The 23,151-nt window shown below is 32.0% G+C and overlaps 1 protein-coding gene across 3 annotated transcripts in view; it reads left to right on the forward strand.

Moving 5' to 3' along the window:
• Positions 1–18,850, forward strand: part of LOC149782393 (neuroglian-like) — a 73,343-nt gene extending 54,493 nt beyond the window's left edge. For 2 of the 3 annotated variants that reach the window (XM_089933780.1, XM_089933782.1), the window contains 6 exons: positions 3,350–3,490; positions 4,644–4,674; positions 5,636–5,751; positions 8,594–8,630; positions 9,056–9,150; positions 17,686–18,850. In XM_089933780.1, the coding sequence (XP_089789906.1) occupies positions 3,350–3,490; positions 4,644–4,674; positions 5,636–5,751; positions 8,594–8,630; positions 9,056–9,150; positions 17,686–17,732 (467 nt within the window). In that variant the 3' untranslated portion in view covers positions 17,733–18,850. The remainder of the gene's footprint in view (positions 1–3,349; positions 3,491–4,643; positions 4,675–5,635; positions 5,752–8,593; positions 8,631–9,055; positions 9,151–17,685) is intronic. The other variant, XR_016414364.1, reaches the window with a different exon arrangement.
• Positions 18,851–23,151: the final 4,301 nt, after the last annotated feature.

Consider the following 23,151-nt stretch of genomic DNA (forward strand, 5'->3'; position numbering starts at 1 on the left):
CTGAAATGATCTCTTGTAGGTGTCTTTAGGTGTTTATATTTTTCATGCAGTAGTATTGCCAGCATGCCAGCAATGATTAAAGAGTAAATGGGTAATATGGCATTTATTCAATCAACACATTTCGGGGGGGGGGGGGGGGGCAATTCTTACTATTTTTATATTTAATTTGTGTTCCAGAATTGTTCTTAATTCAAACTAACCTTACTCAAGTAGGTTTACTGCTTATATTCTTTAAATATCTTTAATGTATGTTTTACACTTCTGTTTTATTGTAGCTGATTTTGCAAAAAGACTAATTATATATATGGTAGTTGACAGTAACTTTTTCTTTACAAGTGTACAGGTATTACAATGTGTAAGAAAGGGGAAGTTATTCATTTTGCACTTTCGCCCAAACAATACTTTGGCAGCACTCTTATTTTTTCATTGGTTCAACATTTGATTGAAAAGCATTTCTTTCAACGTTTTGAAGATGGTATGTCTTCCCATCTTTAGAATATCAAAACAAATTGGCAACATAGAAAGATGACTATCGCTCTAGTTTTCATTTACAACTCAAAAAAAGAATGTAAGAGTCATGTCAAAATGATAGTTGGGTTTTTCCACTGCAACTGATATATGTCTTGATGTTTTTTTTGAGAAAGAGACTAGAACTACTTATTTTTAATTTTGTTTATATATGTTTGGGTTCTTCCACTATGACATGCATGTCAATTCTGAATTTGACATGTCATGTCCACTCCCACATTGATATGTCATGTCAAGTCCCACTGTGATCTGTCATGTCAAGTCCCACTGTGATCTCTCATGTCAACTACCACTGTGATCTTTCATGTGAACTGCTATATAATGTTTATAAACATTAATTGCCTCAACAATAATTTAGATGTGAGTAGCAGTAACTTAAATGAGATTCTGTTAGATAAAATAGAGATATCAAAATGATAGGAGGAAAAACTATGTCCTACAACTAAGCTTCTTTTATGCAACTGATACATTTCTGGATGTTTTTCTGAGAATGAGACTAGAATTACTTATTTTTAATTTTGTATATATATATATATATATATATATATATATATATATATATATATATATATATATGTTGATGATTGCTTTTTATAGTACATTGTATAATTTCAGCAGTTTTCAAGTCAACATTCTTTGCAAATGTTAGCAGATATTTTTCTTAAATACTCCTAACAAACAAAGAAAAACTCACAAAACAAAGATACCTTGCAAAAATGTAAGACTGGCAAGCACTGGATATATGTATGGTATTAGTTCATGGACTGATTTCAGATTGACACTAATTTTGACACATAGTTGGATAGAAAGGGAGACAGAATGTTGTGTGATTTGGATTTTTAATGTAGCTTTAACAACTTTTTAGTCATTTCTCTACGATGTCTGCAGTGTGGATGTTTATAGTGATGTCTAGCACTGGGGCATTATGCCGCAGACATGTAGCACGATGTCCCACCCAGTCACATTATAATGACACCAGGCTGACCAGTCCTAACAATAACCTCTTAATGCTGAGTGCCAAGCGAGGCAGCTGTTAGCACCATATTTGTAAGTCTTTGGTATGACTTGGCTGGAGATCAAACCCACGACCTCCTGCATCCAAGGCAGATGATCTAACCACTAGGCCACTGGAACAGTGGTGGAGACAGAATGAAAGAGAGTTATAATTCATCCTAACCAGGAATCAAATTCTTGACCTGAGTAGTGTCACATGTAACCTAGCTTAATTGCACTAGGGTCCACATCCTGTCATCCAAAATGGACACAACAAATTTGAATGAAACAACTTGAGGTACATGACAGCTAATAAGCTAGGCAAGAGAAATTTAATACTCAACTGTATAAATGATTTTATAATTAGAGGTGCAAGGTATATGCTTGAGATTATAATTATAGGCCTTGTGGAAAATGCTTATTCCCAGCTCTTGTTATGTACATTTTCATACATGATTATATCAAAGAATTGTAGAATGACACACATGTAATCAAGCAGGATAGAGAGTTCTAAACTGCTGATATGATAAGACACAACTTTTGCGTATTTTGAGAAATTAAGTCCATAGACCCTGCCAAAAAAAAAATTATATAGATCACATACATATAAAGTATAATTCTCACTGAAAGATTACATGCAAGAACATTATGATAATAAAGCATGCAGCTAGGTTTCACATTTTTGTGTCACTGTCTTTTTCACTCATTCACAAGTTTTAAACTCTTTCCATTTTTTGTTTCCTGAGACACAGGTTGCCCAGTGAGTCAATACTGTATGCTACTTTTGAATCTGCTAGAATGGGGCACCATGAGGGCTAGCCAATTCCAGTGGCACAGACTGCGCCACCCTTGGTGGCACGAAAACCTCCCTTTTGCTGAATTAGAATTTTATTCTAAGTAAGCTGTACTTAATGTCTTGTACATCAGCTTTAAGTGAACTTTAGAGGAAGCAAATTAGAATGAGTATGTACAAGATATATACATAAATGAGGCTTTACACTAAACTACAACAAAATTAAGCATCACATGTTTACAAAAGTGAATTTGAGCATGATTACAATGTGTCACTAAATCAGAGGCAAGCAAGATTAGTTTAACCTCTGAACAAGTACCAAAAAGGCAATGAAATGAACTTTATAAAATTACATTTGATGACTTTCTTATTTTGAGATTTTGTTGTTATTTGTTATGTGCTCCTTGACAACAATATGTATGAAAAAAGTTTGCATGCATCATAAATGTTTACTCAAAGATTGTTATATACATGTGTCCTCAGGCAGTCAAACAACTCGATGTTTGTCAGCCATTCAGACCTGGCTTTCTTTGTTTTGACATTTCTGACCTCTGGTTTGATCATTGTTATGCCAACATGGCTGATGCCAGCAATCCAAATATCAGTTGACTACACACATCCCAACTGGCTGGCAGTAGGTAAAACCATTAAAGTCCTCTAATTGGTATAGAGGAGATGCAGTGACAAACTTAGTTAAGCATGGATTGACAGACATACAGACAAATAGGGAGTAAATATTAATAATAATCCCACTCCTTGCAGAAATGCAATGATAATAAATGCAAATAAGATGCAGTGTACACATAATTTACCAACTATGATGTTTTATTTCATATTTGACAAAAGTAATCAAATCAGTTAACAATTGTTACATATAGAGAACACTTTAGCTGAATTTAGTAACACATTCTGAGCCCATCTTATAATATGAATTTATTGTGCTTTTATTTACAGTTGGAACAGGTATGTGACCAATTAGATGAAATCTTTGCTACAATTAGATACAATTTTAATGACTATTGTTCATTTTTGCAGTAGCAAGTACTTCTGAAAGTCATGGAATACCAGTTGCTGGGATAGCTGGAGGCCTAAGTGCTGGAATTGTCATCATTCTGGGTGTGGTAATAGGCATATTCCTTTGGAGAAGATATCAACATACAAAGGAAAAAGAACACGGTGAGAATGCTTATCATCATCAGCTCCTATTGGTAAATTAATATATAATCCTAATTGTCTGTGTTAGGAATGGCAGAAATAAATAGAGACAAGTCATATCAGTGACTTTTATAGTCATCATTGTTAACATTGTATCATTATTTGTTGATGTGATACTTGACCTACATTATTGTATCCAATGACAACTCATTTGCATCATTGTATTTAGACAGTGTAATATGGACTGTCATTATATTTAGGCAGTGTAATATGGACTGTCATTGTATTTAGGCAGTGTAATATGGACTGTCATTGTATTTAGGCAGTGTAATATGGACTGTCATTGTATTTAGACAGTGTAATATGGACTGTCATTATATTTAGGCAGTGTAATATGGACTGTCATTGTATTTAGGCAGTGTAATATGGACTGTCATTGTATTTAGGCAGTGTAATATGGACTGTCATTGTATTTAGGCAGTGTAATATGGACTGTCATTGTATTTAGGCAGTGTAATATGGACTGTCATTGTATTTAGGCAGTGTAATATGGACTGTCATTATATTTAGGCAGTGTAATATGGACTATCATTGTCAGATATGTATTTATATGGCCTGTTACAATATAACATGCCTTTCATAATGTTTACAAAATGTAATGTGTGGTTCCAGATCCTGAGACAAGACACCTTAGCTAATTTTAATTAACTAATTGCATGCTTATTCATATGTAAATATGACTGTATTTCATTATGTCCATCTTTCGTCTCTAAGTTTCAGTTTGCATGTATTAGAACATGTTTGGAACTAGGAATTTATTGTCCTTCAGTATAAAATAGTTTATCTTATAACATTTTGAGTGAGGTCTCTTTTGAAAACAGTATCTATTTATAATTAATATATCTTTTCAAAGGGGAAGATTCAGCTCATAAAAAAATACACGTTGACGCTAATATGCATATGATACACCAAAAGGAAATTGAATACCTATGTTTCTAGGCTGATATTATATGATATACCAAAAAGAAATTTAATACGTATGTTTCTATGATGATATTATAGGATTTCTAAATCCAGTGATAGTCACTTGTCACTTAAGGTCTCTTTGCATCTTTATCATAGTTAAAAATGGATATGGCACCTACTGTTGTTTCATTATATATTATTATTACAGAAAATGGTGTAACGGGGGATGATGAAGAAAGGTATGACTGGTGTTAATCACATTTTATGATATATTATTACACTTTACAGAAATGTCATAGAAGGTATGTAAAGTACAAACAGGCTAAATGTCATTGTTTAAGAGATATTACAATTATAAAACACTTTTTTATTTTATTTTAATTATAATCAGTCAATTGAGGATAAACTTTTTATTTTTGATTTTAATTGTAATCATATCAATTCAGGTTTCAATTTTGTAGGTACAATTCTTGTGAATACGCCATGAAACATCATTTCTGTTGAAATATAAATTTTATATAATTTAACTGAAAAGTTCTAAAATTGGATGTGTAAAGTTGAATGTCTCCTCATCACATGTATTCTTTTTTACTCAGTTTTATATATAACGAGCAGCAACCAAGGTGTTTTGTAAAATTCAACAAATAAATTTTCTTTCTGATGCAGTATACAGATTAAATACAAGACTTACATGTCTAATAGGTACGCAGCATGTTATGTTTACATATGCTGTTACTAGAAACTCAGGCCACACAGGACACGGGTCACTTGAAAGATTCAGATGCAAATAAAATAACAATACAGTAAGAAAGTGCTAATACGGTTCATAAAGAGTTATTTTTATTTACCTTTTTGTATTGAATTACTACCTACTATTGAATTGCTACCTACTATTGAATTGCTACCTACTGTTGAATTACTACCTGCTATTGAATTGCTACCTACTATTGAATTACTACCTACTATTGAATTACTACCTACTATTGAATTGCTACCTACTATGAAGCTTATGTACATAATTCAGAAGCAAGTACACAACTCATAAATTGATTGTGTAATAAAGATGAATACTTCAGAGACAGGTTAGTATCCTAAAAATGTTAGTTTGATGATATGCATTAGTCAAAATTTGAAAGGTGTGTTTGATTCTTTCTCTAACAAACACAGTTATCAAAACATAATCTTATGTTCTGTGTCAAGCACAAGAAGAAATCAAATAAAAGAAGTGTCTGTCAAAGAAGATGTGGCCAGAGGAAAAGAATATGAGGGACTCAATTTCACAAAAGCTGAAGCCAACCAATACCTTCAACTTAATGGTAAATTAAATTCTATTTAATTCTTGCCATAAATTCAATAGGGCTGTGTTGTTGACTCATCTTGGATGTTTTATATGATTTCTTAATAAGATGGCTCAAACTTCATTGTTTTCATTCTCATAAATGCTAGAAATTATGGAGCGTCCTCTGGCTTACAATTCTGGTGCTTCTCTTTTCACAACAATGACCAATCCCTGCACCTCCACACTCAGTCTCAGCTGTTTCAATCAGAATTTTAAAACTGTTGTCAATATTTAATGACCAAAATTCATTATACATTGCAAAAACAACCTGGTATCACTAATAAATTAATTGTAATTATGAAAAGGAAGGTCTTAACTAACATGCAAAAGTTAACATCATTGCAATTACAGCTTGGTGTCACTAACTTGTCCAAAAGGTAACATCATTGCAATTACAGCTTGGTGTCACTAACTTATCCAAAAGGTAACATCATTGCAATTACAGCTTGGTGTCACTAACTTGTCCAAAAGGTAACATCATTGCAATTACAGCTTGGTGTCATTAATGCATTAATTACGGGCATGAAATGGAAGTTCTTACCTAACTTGTCCAAAAGGTAACATCATTGCAATTACAGCTTGGTGTCACTAACTTGTCCAAAAGGTAACATCATTGCAATTACAGCTTGGTGTAATTAATGCATTAATTATGGGCATGAAATGGAAGTTCTTACCTAACTTGTCCAAAAGGTAACATTACGAAGAAAATGGTGATTACTATAAATGATGTTTTAGAGTGATACATTTTATACATTTAATAAATGTCACAAAGGTGGTAGAAAACCAAGAATTAGAGACTAGCAAATAATCCATTTCTGGAGGAAACATAATTAAATTCATTTTCATTTTAACTTTGCAGACTTAAGCATATTATATTATGACTGTCATGAATGATTGGGATTAGGCTGCAAGTTCACTAATATTGGTTCAGCCCTTCCTCATCATGAAAGCACCATGTATATTGTACGTGAGGCAGGACAGAGAGAGAGAGAAAGAAATATTTGAATGTTGGAAATACATCTACATGTGATACATATAATAATATTTGCATTGGTATTGTAAGTAAACATTTACAGAAATATTTATAAAAATGAAATTCGTCTGGTTCCTTGAAAAGAAAACAAGAACTGAAAACACTTTATAATTTGTATCATAAGTTCACTGGGGATAACTTGGATGTAGATGGGCAGTCATTGCAGGCAAAAGTAGGTGATTAAGACTTTGAAGCAGGGTTTTATATTGATCTGCATAAAAGATAATCTCAACAATTAGATGGTTTTCAGGTGCCTCTCCACAATTACACAATGATGTTTGAATTACATGGTTAGTAATTAGGACTTCAATTATTTCTGCTTCTTGCTTGGATGAGAGACTGTTCCTCTCACCAGATGTAGCGTATAGTGGAGGCTGACATGTTTTACACATTATAAATTAAGTCAAGGATGGGGCATATCTTACAAGGAAGCTGACACACACACACACACACAAACAAACACACACACACTTGTTATGCTATTCCATGTTTTCTGCAAGTGAAATCTTAAAAAATTTAATAGCTAACAAAAATTAAACAACTGATTTTGTATTCTGACAATGTATGTATTTATCATAATGAGATATGAATTGCCTGTTTTTAGTAGCAATAAGCATGTACTCACTCTGATAAATTGGTATGTTCACTCTGGCCAGCAGAAATAGCAATAAGTACATACTCACTCTCATAAATTGGTATGTTCACTCTGGCCAGCAGAAATAGCAATAAGTACATACTCACTCTGGTAAATTGGTATCTTCACACTGGCCAGCAGAAATAGCAATAAGTATGTATTCACTCTAGGTAAATTGGAGTATTTACTAGTGCCATCACTGATAGCAGTAAGTATGTACTCACTCTAGCTAAATTAGTGTATTTAATTACATGGGGCTGGCACAGATAGTAGTATGTACGAACTCTGGGTACATAGGTGTACTTAATAAGGCCAGCAAAACAATCCCATATATGGCAATACATACTTCTTGAGCTTCTTCTGTTCAGTCTGATGTGTGGTTATTATTCCAAACTGTTGGGTTGTTGAACAGCAGTGATATAGACTGAATGTTCATACTGCACCCTTTGAAATATTCAGAACAATTTAACAGGAGAATAGCCAAGAACAACTTAGAATTTAAGTCTGGACATGTCAGAGCTCTAAAATGATATGCTAGTTCAAGGAAAATAACAAATTATTCTTATAGTAACATACAACTGAATGATGTTGTGTATTAATATGCTAGTTCAAGGAAAATAACAAATTATTCTTATAGTAACATATGACTGAATGATGTTGTGTACTAATTTGTTATTGTCAATATTTAGCATATAAAGGTACAGCATGTTTATTTCTTTCAACTGCCACCAAATAATTGTAAGATTTGCTGCAAGGAAAAGGCAATTATTTGCTTTGTTCTCTATTACTAACCTTCTGGTTTCAGATATGTTATAAATGTGTTATAAGTTTGTGAGTTAATAAAAACTCAAAGACTATTTTTGATATTTAAAGAAAAAAAAACAGCATTTAAAACAGGAAATATACAACATGTATGTGTTAATGCAGCATTTAAAACAGTAAAAATACAACATGTATGTGTTAATGCGGGACTGACAGGGTTATCTATGTAAATGCAGGTTCATACTGCAGGTTCATACGATTAAATTAGGGTCTTTTACATCTCATTTTCAATTTTATATCAATTTTGTTTTTTAGGTCAAGTCATAATACTAACTTTTGTATTTGAATTATTTCAGAATGCTGTATTTTGCACTTTTCATTTTTCCCCAGATATCACATTGGAAGAGAATAGAAATCTCAATATAAGGTACAGGCACATGATGTCAATATTGAATAAATCGTGATAATTGATTTTTACCAATATGAGGTACAGGCACATGATGTCAATATTGAATGACTCATGATAATTGATTTTTACATGTATATAATGTTTATCTACAAGTGCATTGTTGCCATGTAAAATAAATCAAATTTCCAATAAAGAAATTAATTAAGCAGTGTAATTTATCTTTTTAATGTTTTTTAAAACCTAGAATATACTTATGCAAATGGAGTATAATCACTGACAATAGAGAAGAAATGACTTTCTGTACCTATTGTTATACAATTGATATAAAAGTAGTTAACATTTGATACAAATAGATATTTGAGCACTTCTTTTAAACATTCATCGCCAGTAATGTTGTGTTTGATATATCTGATAATATCTAATATTTTATTTTTATTTTTAAGGTCTCCAGAAGGTGATTCCTATGAAAAATTGCACCCATATGCAAACAGTGACACCCAGATGTATTGCTCACTTAAGATCCCTAAAACATCCAAAGGTACCATCATGAGTAATTTATTTAATTTTCTTGAACTGTACTGTCCCATACATAAAAAGAACTAGATCATATTCAAATGATTGTGGAGCCTTATCATGTTGCCTTCTGTAGACCTAACATACATTATAATATTTGAACCACAGTTGGCATAACAGTCTCTAATTATCTTCAGGGAGCATATTGATTGCCTTTTTGTCAATCTGTCCATTTGTCAGCGTTTTTTAGTTTTATGTCAATCTATCCAATTGTCAGTGTTTTATTGTTTTTTATGTTCTGTGCAAGTTAAATATTTCATGAAAGTTGATTTTATTTCATTTGGGTTGAAATACTGACTTGTATGGCACAGTACAGTTATTTTATGGCAGTCTATTCCACTGTGAATATGTGATGACTATTTTGATGTGTACATGATTATTTTAATTGGAAGTGTCATTACACAATTTTATCCCAAGTGCACATCAAGCAGCAATGCCTATATTAGTAAGATGAATTGTTGTGTGCATCTTATGTGGGATATTTCCTCAGTTGAGTACTTCTTCAGTTCATTTTCCATACTCTGTGAAAACAACCTTAGTGGTTTATAATGCTTCATGAAGTAATCATAATTGTCAAATTCATACCTTAGTGGTTTATAATGCTACATGAAGTAAATCATAATTGTCAAATTCATACCTTAGTGGTTTATAATGCTACATGAAGTAATCATAATTGTCAAATTCATACCTTAGTGGTTTATAATGCTTCATGAAGTAATCATAATTGTCAAATTCATACCTTAGTGGTTTATAATGCTACATGAAGTAATCATAATTGTCACATTCATACCTTAGTGGTTTCTAAATCTTCATGAAGTAGTCATAATTGTCACATTCATACCTTAGTGGTTTCTAATGCTACATGAAGTAGTCATAATTGTCACATTCATACCATAGTGGTTTCTAATGCTACATGAAGTAGTCATAATTGTCAAATTCATACCTTAGTGGTTTATAATGCTACATGAAGTAATCATAATTGTCACATTCATACCTTAGTGGTTTCTAATGCTTCATGAAGTAGTCATAATTGTCACATTCATACCTTAGTGGTTTCTAATGCTACATGAAGTAGTCATAATTGTCACATTCATACCTTAGTGGTTTCTAATGCTACATCAAGTAATCATAATTGTCACATTCATACCTTAGTGGTTTCCAATGCTTCATGAAGTAATCATAATTGTCACATTCATACCTTAGTGGTTTCTAATGCTACATGGAGTAGTGATAATTGTCACATTCATACCTTAGTGGTTTCTAATGCTACACGAAGTAATCATAATTGTCACATTCATACCTTAGTGGTTTCTAATGCTACATGGAGTAATCATAATTGTCACATTCATACCTTAGTGGTTTCTAATGCTACACGAAGTAGTCATAATTGTCACATTCATAATTTAGTGGTTTCTAATGCTACATGAAGTAGTCATAATTGTCAAATTCATACCCTAGTGGTTTATAATGCTACATGAAGTAATCATAATTGTCACATTCATACCTTAGTGGTTTCTAATGCTTCATGAAGTAGTCATAATTATCACATTCATACCTTAGTGGTTTCTAATGCTACATGAAGTAGTCATAATTGTCACATTCATACCTTAGTGGTTTCTAATGCTACATGAAGTAGTTATAATTGTCACATTCATACCTTAGTGGTTTCTAATGCTTCATGAAGTAGTCATAATTGTCACATTCATACCTTAGTGGTTTCTAATGCTACATGAAGTAATCATAATTGTCACATTCATACCTTAGTGGTTTCTAATGCTTCATGAAGTAGTCATAATTGTCACATTCATACCTTAGTGGTTTCTAATGCTACACGAAGTCAAATTCATACCTTAGTGGTTTCTAATGCTACATGAAGTAATCATAATTGTCACATTCATACCTTAGTGGTTTCTAATGCTACATGAAGTAGTCATAATTGTCACATTCATACCTTAGTGGTTTCTAATGCTACATGAAGTAATCATAATTGTCACATTCATACCTTAGTGGTTTCTAATGCTTCATGAAGTAGTCATAATTGTCACATTCATATCTTAGTGGTTTCTAATGCTACATGAAGTAATCATAATTGTCACATTCATACCTTAGTGGTTTCTAATGCTACATGAAGTAGTTATAATTGTCACATTCATACCTTAGTGGTTTCTAATGCTTCATGAAGTAGTCATAATTGTCACATTCATACCTTAGTGGTTTCTAATGCTACATGAAGTAATCATAATTGTCACATTCATACCTTAGTGGTTTCTAATGCTTCATGAAGTAGTCATAATTGTCATATTCATACCTTAGTGGTTTCTAATGCTACACGAAGTCAAATTCATATCTTAGTGGTTTCTAATTCTACATGAAGTAATCATAATTGTCACATTCATACCTTAGTGGTTTCTAATGCTACATGAAGTAGTCATAATTGTCACATTCATACCTTAGTGGTTTCTAATGCTACATGAAGTAGTCATAATTGTCACATTCATACCTTAGTGGTTTCTAATGCTTCATGCAGTAGTCATAATTGTCACATTCATACCTTAGTGGTTTCTAATGCAACATGAAGTAGTCATAATTGTCACATTCATGCCTTAGTGGTTTCTAATGCTATATGAAGTAATCATAATTGTCACATTCATATCTTAGTGGTTTCTGATGCTACATGAAGTAGTCATAATTGTCACATTCATGCCTTAGTGGTTTCTAATGCTACATTAAGTAATCATAATTGTCAGATTCATACCTTAGTGGTTTCTAATGCTACATGAAGTAATCATAATTGTCAGATTCATACCTTAGTGGTTTCTAATGCTACATGAAGTAATCATAATTGTCAGATTCATACCTTAGTGGTTTCTAATGCAACATGAAGTAATCATAATTGTCACATTCATACCTTAGTGGTTTCTAATGCTACATGAAATAATCATAATTGTCAGTTTCATACCTAAGTGGTTTCTAATGCTACATGAAGTAATCATAATTGTCACATTCATACCTTAGTGGTTTCTAATGCTTCACAAAGTAATCATAATTGTCAGATTCATACCTTAGTGGTTTCTAATGCTACATGCAGTAATCATAATTGTCAGATTCATACCTTAGTGGTTTCTAATGCTACATGAAGTAGTCATAATTGTCAAATTCATACCTAAGTTTTTTCTAATGCTACATGAAGTAGTCATAATTGTCACATTCATACCTTGGTGGTTTCTAATGCTACATGAAGTAGTCATAATTGTCACATTCATACCTTAGTGGTTTCTAATGCTACATGAAGTAGTCATAATTGTCAAATTCATACCTTAGTGGTTTATAATGCTACATGAAGTAAATCATAATTGTCAAATTCATACCTTAGTGGTTTATAATGCTACATGAAGTAATCATAATTGTCAAATTCATACCTTAGTGGTTTATAATGCTTCATGAAGTAATCATAATTGTCAAATTCATACCTTAGTGGTTTATAATGCTACATGAAGTAATCATAATTGTCACATTCATACCTTAGTGGTTTCTAAATCTTCATGAAGTAGTCATAATTGTCACATTCATACCTTAGTGGTTTCTAATGCTACATGAAGTAGTCATAATTGTCACATTCATACCTTAGTGGTTTCTAATGCTACATGAAGTAGTCATAATTGTCAAATTCATACCTTAGTGGTTTATAATGCTACATGAAGTAATCATAATTGTCACATTCATACCTTAGTGGTTTCTAATGCTTCATGAAGTAGTCATAATTGTCACATTCATACCTTAGTGGTTTCTAATGCTACATGAAGTAGTCATAATTGTCACATTCATACCTTAGTGGTTTCTAATGCTACATCAAGTAATCATAATTGTCACATTCATACCTTAGTTGTTTCTAATGCTTCATGAAGTAATCATAATTGTCACATTCATACCTTAGTGGTTTCTAATGCTACATGAAGTAGTCATAATTTTTAGATGCATACCTTAGTGGTTTCTAATGCTACATGGAGTAGTGATAATTGTCACATTCATACCTTAGTGGTTTCTAATGCTACACGAAGTAATCATAATTGTCACATTCATACCTTAGTGGTTTCTAATGCTACATGGAGTAATCATAATTGTCACATTCATACCTTAGTGGTTTCTAATGCTACACGAAGTAGTCATAATTGTCACATTCATACCTTAGTGGTTTCTAATGCTACATGAAGTAGTCATAATTGTCAAATTCATACCCTAGTGGTTTATAATGCTACATGAAGTAATCATAATTGTCACATTCATACCTTAGTGGTTTCTAATGCTTCATGAAGTAATCATAATTATCACATTCATACCTTAGTGGTTTCTAATGCTACATGAAGTAGTCATAATTGTCACATTCATACCTTAGTGGTTTCTAATGCTACATGAAGTAGTTATAATTGTCACATTCATACCTTAGTGGTTTCTAATGCTTCATGAAGTAGTCATAATTGTCACATTCATACCTTAGTGGTTTCTAATGCTACATGAAGTAATCATAATTGTCACATTCATACCTTAGTGGTTTCTAATGCTTCATGAAGTAGTCATAATTGTCACATTCATACCTTAGTGGTTTCTAATGCTACACGAAGTCAAATTCATACCTTAGTGGTTTCTAATGCTACATGAAGTAATCATAATTGTCACATTCATACCTTAGTGGTTTCTAATGCTACATGAAGTAGTCATAATTGTCACATTCATACCTTAGTGGTTTCTAATGCTACATGAAGTAATCATAATTGTCACATTCATACCTTAGTGGTTTCTAATGCTTCATGAAGTAGTCATAATTGTCACATTCATACCTTAGTGGTTTCTAATGCTACATGAAGTAATCATAATTGTCACATTCATACCTTAGTGGTTTCTAATGCTACATGAAGTAGTTATAATTGTCACATTCATACCTTAGTGGTTTCTAATGCTACATGAAGTAATCATAATTGTCATATTCATACCTTAGTGGTTTCTAATGCTTCATGAAGTAGTCATAATTGTCACATTCATACCTTAGTGGTTTCTAATGCTACACGAAGTCAAATTCATACCTTAGTGGTTTCTAATGCTACATGAAGTAATCATAATTGTCACATTCATACCTTAGTGGTTTCTAATGCTACATGAAGTAGTCATAATTGTCACATTCATACCTTAGTGGTTTCTAATGCTACATGAAGTAATCATAATTGTCACATTCATACCTTAGTGGTTTCTAATGCTTCATGAAGTAGTCATAATTGTCACATTCATACCTTAGTGGTTTCTAATGCTACATGAAGTAATCATAATTGTCACATTCATACCTTAGTGGTTTCTAATGCTACATGAAGTAGTTATAATTGTCACATTCATACCTTAGTGGTTTCTAATGCTTCATGAAGTAGTCATAATTGTCACATTCATACCTTAGTGGTTTCTAATGCTACATGAAGTAATCATAATTGTCACATTCATACCTTAGTGGTTTCTAATGCTTCATGAAGTAGTCATAATTGTCACATTCATACCTTAGTGGTTTCTAATGCTACACGAAGTCAAATTCATATCTTAGTGGTTTCTAATGCTACATGAAGTAATCATAATTGTCACATTCATACCTTAGTGGTTTCTAATGCTACATGAAGTAGTCATAATTGTCACATTCATACCTTAGTGGTTTCTAATGCTACATGAAGTAATCATAATTGTCACATTCATACCTTAGTGGTTTCTAATGCTACATGAAGTAGTCATAATTGTCACATTCATACCTTAGTGGTTTCTAATGCTTCATGAAGTAGTCATAATTGTCACATTCATACCTTAGTGGTTTCTAATGCAACATGAAGTAGTCATAATTGTCACATTCATGCCTTAGTGGTTTCTAATGCTACATGAATTAATCATAATTGTCACATTCATACCTTAGTGGTTTCTGATGCTACATGAAGTAGTCATAATTGTCACATTCATGACTTAGTGGTTTCTAATGCTACATTAAGTAATCATAATTGTCAGATTCATACCTTAGTGGTTTCTAATGCTACATGAAGTAATCATAATTGTCAGATTCATACCTTAGTGGTTTCTAATGCTACATTAATTAATCATAATTGTCAGATTCATACCTTAGTGGTTTCTAATGCTACATGAAGTAATCATAATTGTCAGATTCATACCTTAGTGGTTTCTAATGCTACATGAAGTAATCATAATTGTCACATTCATACCTTAGTGGTTGCTAATGCTACATGAAATAATCATAATTGTCAGTTTCATACCTAAGTGGTTTCTAATGCTACATGAAGTAATCATAATTGTCACATTCATACCTTAGTGGTTTCTAATGCTTTACAAAGTAATCATAATTGTCAGTTTCATACCTTAGTGGTTTCTAATGCTACATGCAGTAATCATAATTGTCAGATTCATACCTTAGTGGTTTCTAATGCTACATGAAGTAGTCATAATTGTCAAATTCATACCTAAGTTTTTTCTAATGCTACATGAACTAGTCATAATTGTCACATTCATACCTTAGTGGTTTCTAATGCTACATGAAGTAGTCATAATTGTCACATTCATACCTTTGTGGTTTCTAATGCTTCATGAAGTAGTCGTAATTGTCACATTCATACCTTAGTGGTTTCTAATGCTACATGAAGTAGTCATAATTGTCACATTCATACCTTTGTGGTTTCTAATGCTTCATGAAGTAGTCGTAATTGTCACATTCATACCTTAGTGGTTTCTAATGCTACATGAAGTAGTCATAATTGTCACATTCATACCTTAGTGGTTTCTAATGCTTCATGAAGTAGTCATAATTGTCACATTCATACCTTAGTGGTTTCTAATGCTACATGGAGTAGTGATAATTGTCACATTCATACCTTAGTGGTTTCTAATGCTACACGAAGTAATCATAATTGTCACATTCATACCTTAGTGGTTTCTAATGCTACATGGAGTAATCATAATTGTCACATTCATACCTTAGTGGTTTCTAATGCTACACGAAGTAATCATAATTGTCACATTCATACCTTAGTGGTTTCTAATGCTACATGAAGTATCATACCTTAGTGGTTTCTAATGCTACATGAAGTAATCATAATTGTCACATTCATACCTTAGTGGTTTCTAATGCTACACGAAGTAGTCATAATTGTCACATTCATACCTTAGTGGTTTCTAATGCTACATGAAGTAGTCATAATTGTCAGATGCATACCTTAGTGGTTTCTAATGCTACATGGAGTAATCATAATTGTCACATTCATACCTTAGTGGTTTCTAATGCTACACGAAGTAATCATAATTGTCACATTCATACCTTAGTGGTTTCTAATGCTACATGAAGTATCATACCTTAGTGGTTTCTAATGCTACATGGAGTAATCATAATTGTCACATTCATACCTTAGTGGTTTCTAATGCTACACGAAGTAGTCATAATTGTCACATTCATACCTTAGTGGTTTCTAATGCTACACGAAGTAACCATAATTGTCAAATTCATACCTTAGTGGTTTCTAATGCTACATGAAGTAATCATAATTGTCACATTCATACCTTAGTGGTCTCTAATGCTACATGAAGTAATCATAATTGTCACATTCATACCTTAGTGGTTTCTAATGCTACATGAAGTATCATACCTTAGTGGTTTCTAATGCTACATGGAGTAATCATAATTGTCACATTCATACCTTAGTGGTTTCTAATGCTACACGAAGTAACCATAATTGTCACATTCATACCTTAGTGGTTTCTAATGCTACATGAAGTAATCATAATTGTCACATTCATACCTTAGTGGTTTCTAATGCTACATGAAGTAGTTATAATTGTCACATTCATACCTTAGTGGTTTCTAATGCTTCATGAAGTAGTCATAATTGTCACATTCATACCTTAGTGGTTTCTAATGCTACATGAAGTAATCATAATTGTCATATCACATACCTTAGTGGTTTCTAATGCTACATGAAGTAATCATAATTGTCACATTCATACCTTAGTGGTTTATAAATGTCAATACAGCAATCATCAATGTCAAATTAATACCTTAGTGGTTTATAAATGTCAATACAGCAATCATCAATGTCACATTCATACCTTAGTGGTTTATAAATGTCAATACAGCAATCATCAATTTTAAATTCTTATTGAGCTTGTTATTGGGACATCAGGTTTTTATTTGAATGTTATATAGAATTTATTTCTTTTATTTACACAGACACAAATTTAATATTAGGTTCACATCACTTGAAAAAATTGACTAAATATATTTATGTGTCTCTTTATTTCATTTTTATAAGGTCTATCATGATTTATTGTTTGATGATAATTACTAACAAAACTTAGTTATTTCATATGTAACATGTTTTTCGTTTTGCTATAAACAAGATTATTTTATCATAAATTTTTATTCGCTGACATTTTATTATTTAGTACTGGAGTTGTATACATTTTCTCTTATTTACAGATTCCGAAGCAAAATATGAAAATACACGGATGAAACAGTCTGACTGACACAACCACTGAGTCCTAATAAAATTTAGGAGAAACTGACAGAAGACATTGTTTCAAGTTTATGTCCTAATCATTGCTGTTGGAACATCTGTTTTGTATAAAAACTTGTAGATGGTGTTTCAAGTATGAAGACAATGATGAAACTAATGGATATTCATTGACGATGATGTTGCAATATTGAAAATTTTACTCAGTTTGTGTTGTGTTCAAAATTTCTAATGTATTACTAAACTGTTTATCACACTGAATGAAGATATTTCTAATTGCTTAATTATTGTTTCACTTTGATGCATGAATAAACGAGTGATTTTTTAAAAAATAATTTAAATCATAATATAAAAGATGTTCTACCCTATAATTACATTGCTTGATGAACTTGTATCAACAGAATTTTGTTTAGCCACCTAACTGTTGTTTAATTTTCATATGCTTAATTTTTCTAAAGGGAATAGGTACGATAAGAATCAATTTTGTTCCATGATTAGATCCATATGAGTCTTATATAGACAAAAGATGCCTCACATGCTTCCTTAAATATGTATTTGATTTTTATCCAGAAATGCCTTTATTAAAGGAAATTAACAGAATGGTTTTCTTTTCTGTTGTGGTGCCAGTATTCATGGATTTGAGATGTTATGGCTAAAAAGCTCCTATCACACATTATTCCAAAAAGCTATATGTAAAACAAATAGTAAATTTGTACGTAATCTGCCAAGAAATCAATGATAAATAGGCTCCTATCACACATCACAAAATACTAGATATCAGAAATAGGAAATTTGTATGTAATCTGCCAAGATATCAATGATAAATAGGCTCCTATCACACATCACAAAATAGTAGATATCAGATATTAAAACATGATCTAAAAGATGTTCTACCCCGTAATTACATTGCTTGATGAACTTGTTTCGACAAGAATTTTGTTTAGCCACCTAATTGTTGTTTAATTTTCATATGCTTGATTTTTCATAAAGGGAATAGGTACGATAAGAGTCAGTTTTGTTCCATGATTAGATCCCTATGAATCTGATACAGACAAAGATGCCTCACATACTTCCTTAAGTATGTATTTGATTTTTATCCAGGACTGATTTTAATAAAGGAAATTAACAGTATGGTTTTCTTCTCTTTTTTCTCTGTTGTGGTGCCTGTATTCATGGATTTGTGATGTTTTGTGTACAAGGCTTCTATCACACATTATTACAAAAAGCTATATGTAAAAAAACAGTACATTTCTATGTAATCTGCCAAGATATCAATGATAAATAGGCTCCTATCACACATGTTATGAAAAAAATGATATTCAGAAATAGTCAATTTGTATGTAATCTGCCTAAAAGTCAATGATAAGACATAAAACCTGATCCATGTTTTGAAGCAGTGTAAAAATGGTGTATATTTCCATAAAGTTCTGTTGATTACCCCAGACACCTGTTTTCATTTTCGTATAAAATGTTTCACACATGTATCTGTTTAGCGCTAATGTTCTATCATATTCTTGTTATAATCCCCCAGAGAAGGTAATTTATCTATTTGTTGATCGGTTTTTCACAAAAATGTATTACATACACTTTGTACATTAATAATTGTGGAATATTGAAACTGGGTATAGAGAAGAATTCAAAATGTTCTAAACATCTGTGATAAAACTGTTGTGTTTATGCATAAATCAGTGCGGGGGGGGGGGAGCTTAGTTTATGTTACATTAATAATTCCTAAAACATTTTCCTTAGGATGACAGTTCATCAAAAATTTGATATATTTCTATCAGTTTTATACAGACATTTTATAATCTTTCACGATCTTATCAATATCATTACTGTGGCTTAACCAATTAGACCTAAACATCTCTTAAATTTTTTATTGATTTTTTTTTTATATACATGGTAGGTACTCCTTAAATTCCTGTGTATTAAGTGGTTATTATAACCAAACATTGGTTATATATTTCATTTTCGGAGAAAATCATACCATATTATTGTATTTATTTTCCCCGTTTTTAAATTTTATATTAAATAACATTGGCATTAAGGATGGTCCATTATAGAAACCCAGATAAACACCATAGCATTACGTCTTTATGAAATTTCAAATTTGTATTCCCAAACACTTGTAATTAAAATAAACAAAGTCATATTGCATTTAGTTTCAAGTCAACATGATAACCTTTGTCTACAAGTAATCAGGTGAACATAGAATAAAACCTTGAAAAGATGTACAACACTTTCATATTACTGTTAGAATGAATCATCAAACAGGAAAATCTGATAAATTTCTTGTTTGAATAATGACCAATTTATTTTTCCATGTTCATCAATATGGAATTCATGTATAAGAAGAATGTATATACATGCATGCATGTGAACGAGTCAAAAACACACATGCTTGTGTATCAGGCCAAATGCAGACATAGAGAGAGACACATGCACACATGAAGTGTCCAGGGACATCAGTACTTTTTTAAGTACACTGTTTACTCTAGGATACAGACTTGTTTCACTAGTGGTGCATCCTACAATCACACTACTCACTGACTGAAATGCAAAAGATAGACTCCAAAAGGTTCCCTCAGCTCCATTATTTTCTTGATTTTGTCATTTTTATTGGTCCTCTCTCTCCTGTGTCTATTTATTAAGACTAAGAAATTATTTCTCTAAGTGTGAAAATTTAAGAGAAACCTGGAGTGTTGTGAATTAAATTCCAAATAATCCTAATTGTACTATCACAAGCCAAAATGTATAGAATATTTCAATGCATTCCAATATTGAATGTGTTGATGGACATATAGTCTTGGATGGGTTAATATAACAACAGTATTGATGTATCAAAATTATATAATCCAGAATGACTGAATGATCTGACATTAATCCCAAGATAATGTTTTATTCTAAAATTTCAATGAGCACTTTGTAATTTCAATGGATCATGTTAATAAATCATTTTTTTCATATTATATCTGTCCATGACAGTTAATGATTTGATAGACTAAACTTAAAACAGGAATGACTATATTTGTTTGCCTTATCCTTATATACTAATTTCACTTGACCTAAGACACATTAAAATAGTTTAATAAAACAGTTATAGAGCAGAATGCGTGAAATGTTATGCAATTTATATAAATATAGTAGAACGGTAGAACACTATAGAAGTGAACATTGTACTAGCCTATAAGTCATCTGGTACAAGTGATTTATATGTGGACTTTCTCTAAACAATCCCAAAGGTTTTCCACAATATTGCTTAGAGTAGAAAGTGTTAATTCTTATAGTTTATTCTTAAATCTCGATCCGATCCTCAAATATATAATTCCATATCCTGGTAATACAAACATCATCAAAGCTACTGCTGCTCTACTGCCTGAAAAAAACTTCCAGGATAAGATTATTTGTTCCTTGTAAATGAAGCAAGTTCTCTCTCTAATTAGTTAACGACTTTATTCGGTAAATCGGGCTGGTTTCGGTTTTGGTCTTGCAACAGTATCCTTCACATCACTGACCTCCTCATGAATTGTGTTAATACCCTCTCTTATTTGTTGCATTCCTTCTTGTAATTGTGATTGAGCAGCAGCTATTTCAGCTGGAAGTTCTGATAAAATCTGTTTTTGTTTGTTTAGTTCTACCTGCTATTTTCCTAGTTGCTTTAGCATTTGCTCACATGTGAGAAGAAGACCTTCGGTAGCCCTTGTAACCGGTTTAAACAATTCTGCTCCATCCTCTGCAAATTCCACTCGAGCTTCATCGTGTGCTTTTAGTTGTTGCTAGACAGAATCACGGATGAGGAGATGTTTCTTAATTGCCTCAAGTTGCTGTTGAGCTAGTTTAACTTTACGAGATTTAATGGCTAGCGTAGAATTGCTCATTGTTATTTATATAATAATGATTTAATTACACCACCTAACCACTATGCTACAGCAGCAGAGAGAGTGGCAACCAACAGTGAATAATATCCCAGGTTGGGAAATGAGGAGGCATACAAATTTGACACGCAAGTGTCAAGATATCAAAAATTTATTAAAAAAAATGCCAACCCTGTAGAGGCCTAAGCATCATCACTTTATTGTTATTGACGCTTGTGTGTTATTTTCGTAGGAGGGTCAAGTTTCATGGATGAACTGTTCTAAAAAGTGGTCTGTTCACCCTCTCTGCCGCTTGATGGCTTGTTGGTTCTAAATAAAAAAGGAGCCACGATGACACCCAGTATGTCTACCACAAGAACTAATTGGAAACTCGTTACCTTTTATGAATGACAAAGATGAATTCATTTAAGAACATTGCTATCTTAGAAGAAGTCTTGTTTATCTATTCTTAGGATATGGAATTGAATATTTTAGTAACCGATTGAAAGCTAAGAAGAAATTATTTCAATTGACTTTTTTATTGATCTTGTTATTGATGAATACCTTTTGCGTTGTTTAGAAATAGTGTACAGACAAACCATTTATACTTATACAAAATCACTTTCTACACTTATACAAAACTCACGTTATAGTCCCTTCTATTTCTGTATCATGTGCAAATTGCAAAATAATATTGCAAATACAATTTTAAGTCAAAATTACCCAACTAGAAACTTTATCAGGTACCAAGACGACGTACAAATATGTGTATCATGGCAGCTAATTTTAAACACTTGTTGTAACAAACGAATATCAAAACTATAGTGGTTGCCACAACAAGATATTCAAATCATGATAAATTATTACATCCGAACACAACCAGTGTTTCAGAAAAAAGAAAATTGGGTTTCTTTTGCTTTTCGAAAATCGCGTGCAGTATCTAGAATCACTGATAAATATAGGGATGATTTTGCTAATTTTATGAAACAATCCAAGAAGTTAAAAGAGTATCATAACCATAGTATTCAAATGCGTTATCATGGACATTAATTTTTATCGGTCCTTTATTGATGAAATTGGTGATGATTACCGCAGTGATTGATGCAATCAGATCAGTGACAAGAAAATAAGATGATCATTCATAACGCTCAACGTGGACTTGTAATGGTCAGGGTGATACATTTGTGATTGCCAACATATAAAGCGATCTACGTGGATGGGCTTGGTGATGTTGTTCAAGTTCTATTTAGAAGGATGGCCCCAAAAGCAATACCAATTGCAAGCAGCTACATTAAAGCTATTGACATTGTTCTTGATAAGGTATTGGTGCTGCTGGTGATGTTGCTAGTAAAGCAATCAAGGATAGACTAGCACGATTAATACAAAGAAAATCTCTGTAAAATTGCCCAGCACCGAAGTTATTCCTGTAAATGTTAGTAAAATAATAAACCAAGCTGCAATTGAATGGTTGAAATAATTAGCTGGTGAAGAATCTCAGAATATAACTGCAAATAACTGTAGGTAGTGGGTTATCCAGTCGGCTATGTAAAATGTCAATGGTGCATCATTTCAGACAGT

The sequence above is a fragment of the Sinohyriopsis cumingii genome, chromosome 15, assembly GCF_028554795.1.
Source record: "Sinohyriopsis cumingii isolate HCF-2022 chromosome 15, ASM2855479v2, whole genome shotgun sequence".
In the NCBI taxonomy this organism is placed as follows: domain Eukaryota; kingdom Metazoa; phylum Mollusca; class Bivalvia; order Unionida; family Unionidae; genus Sinohyriopsis; species Sinohyriopsis cumingii.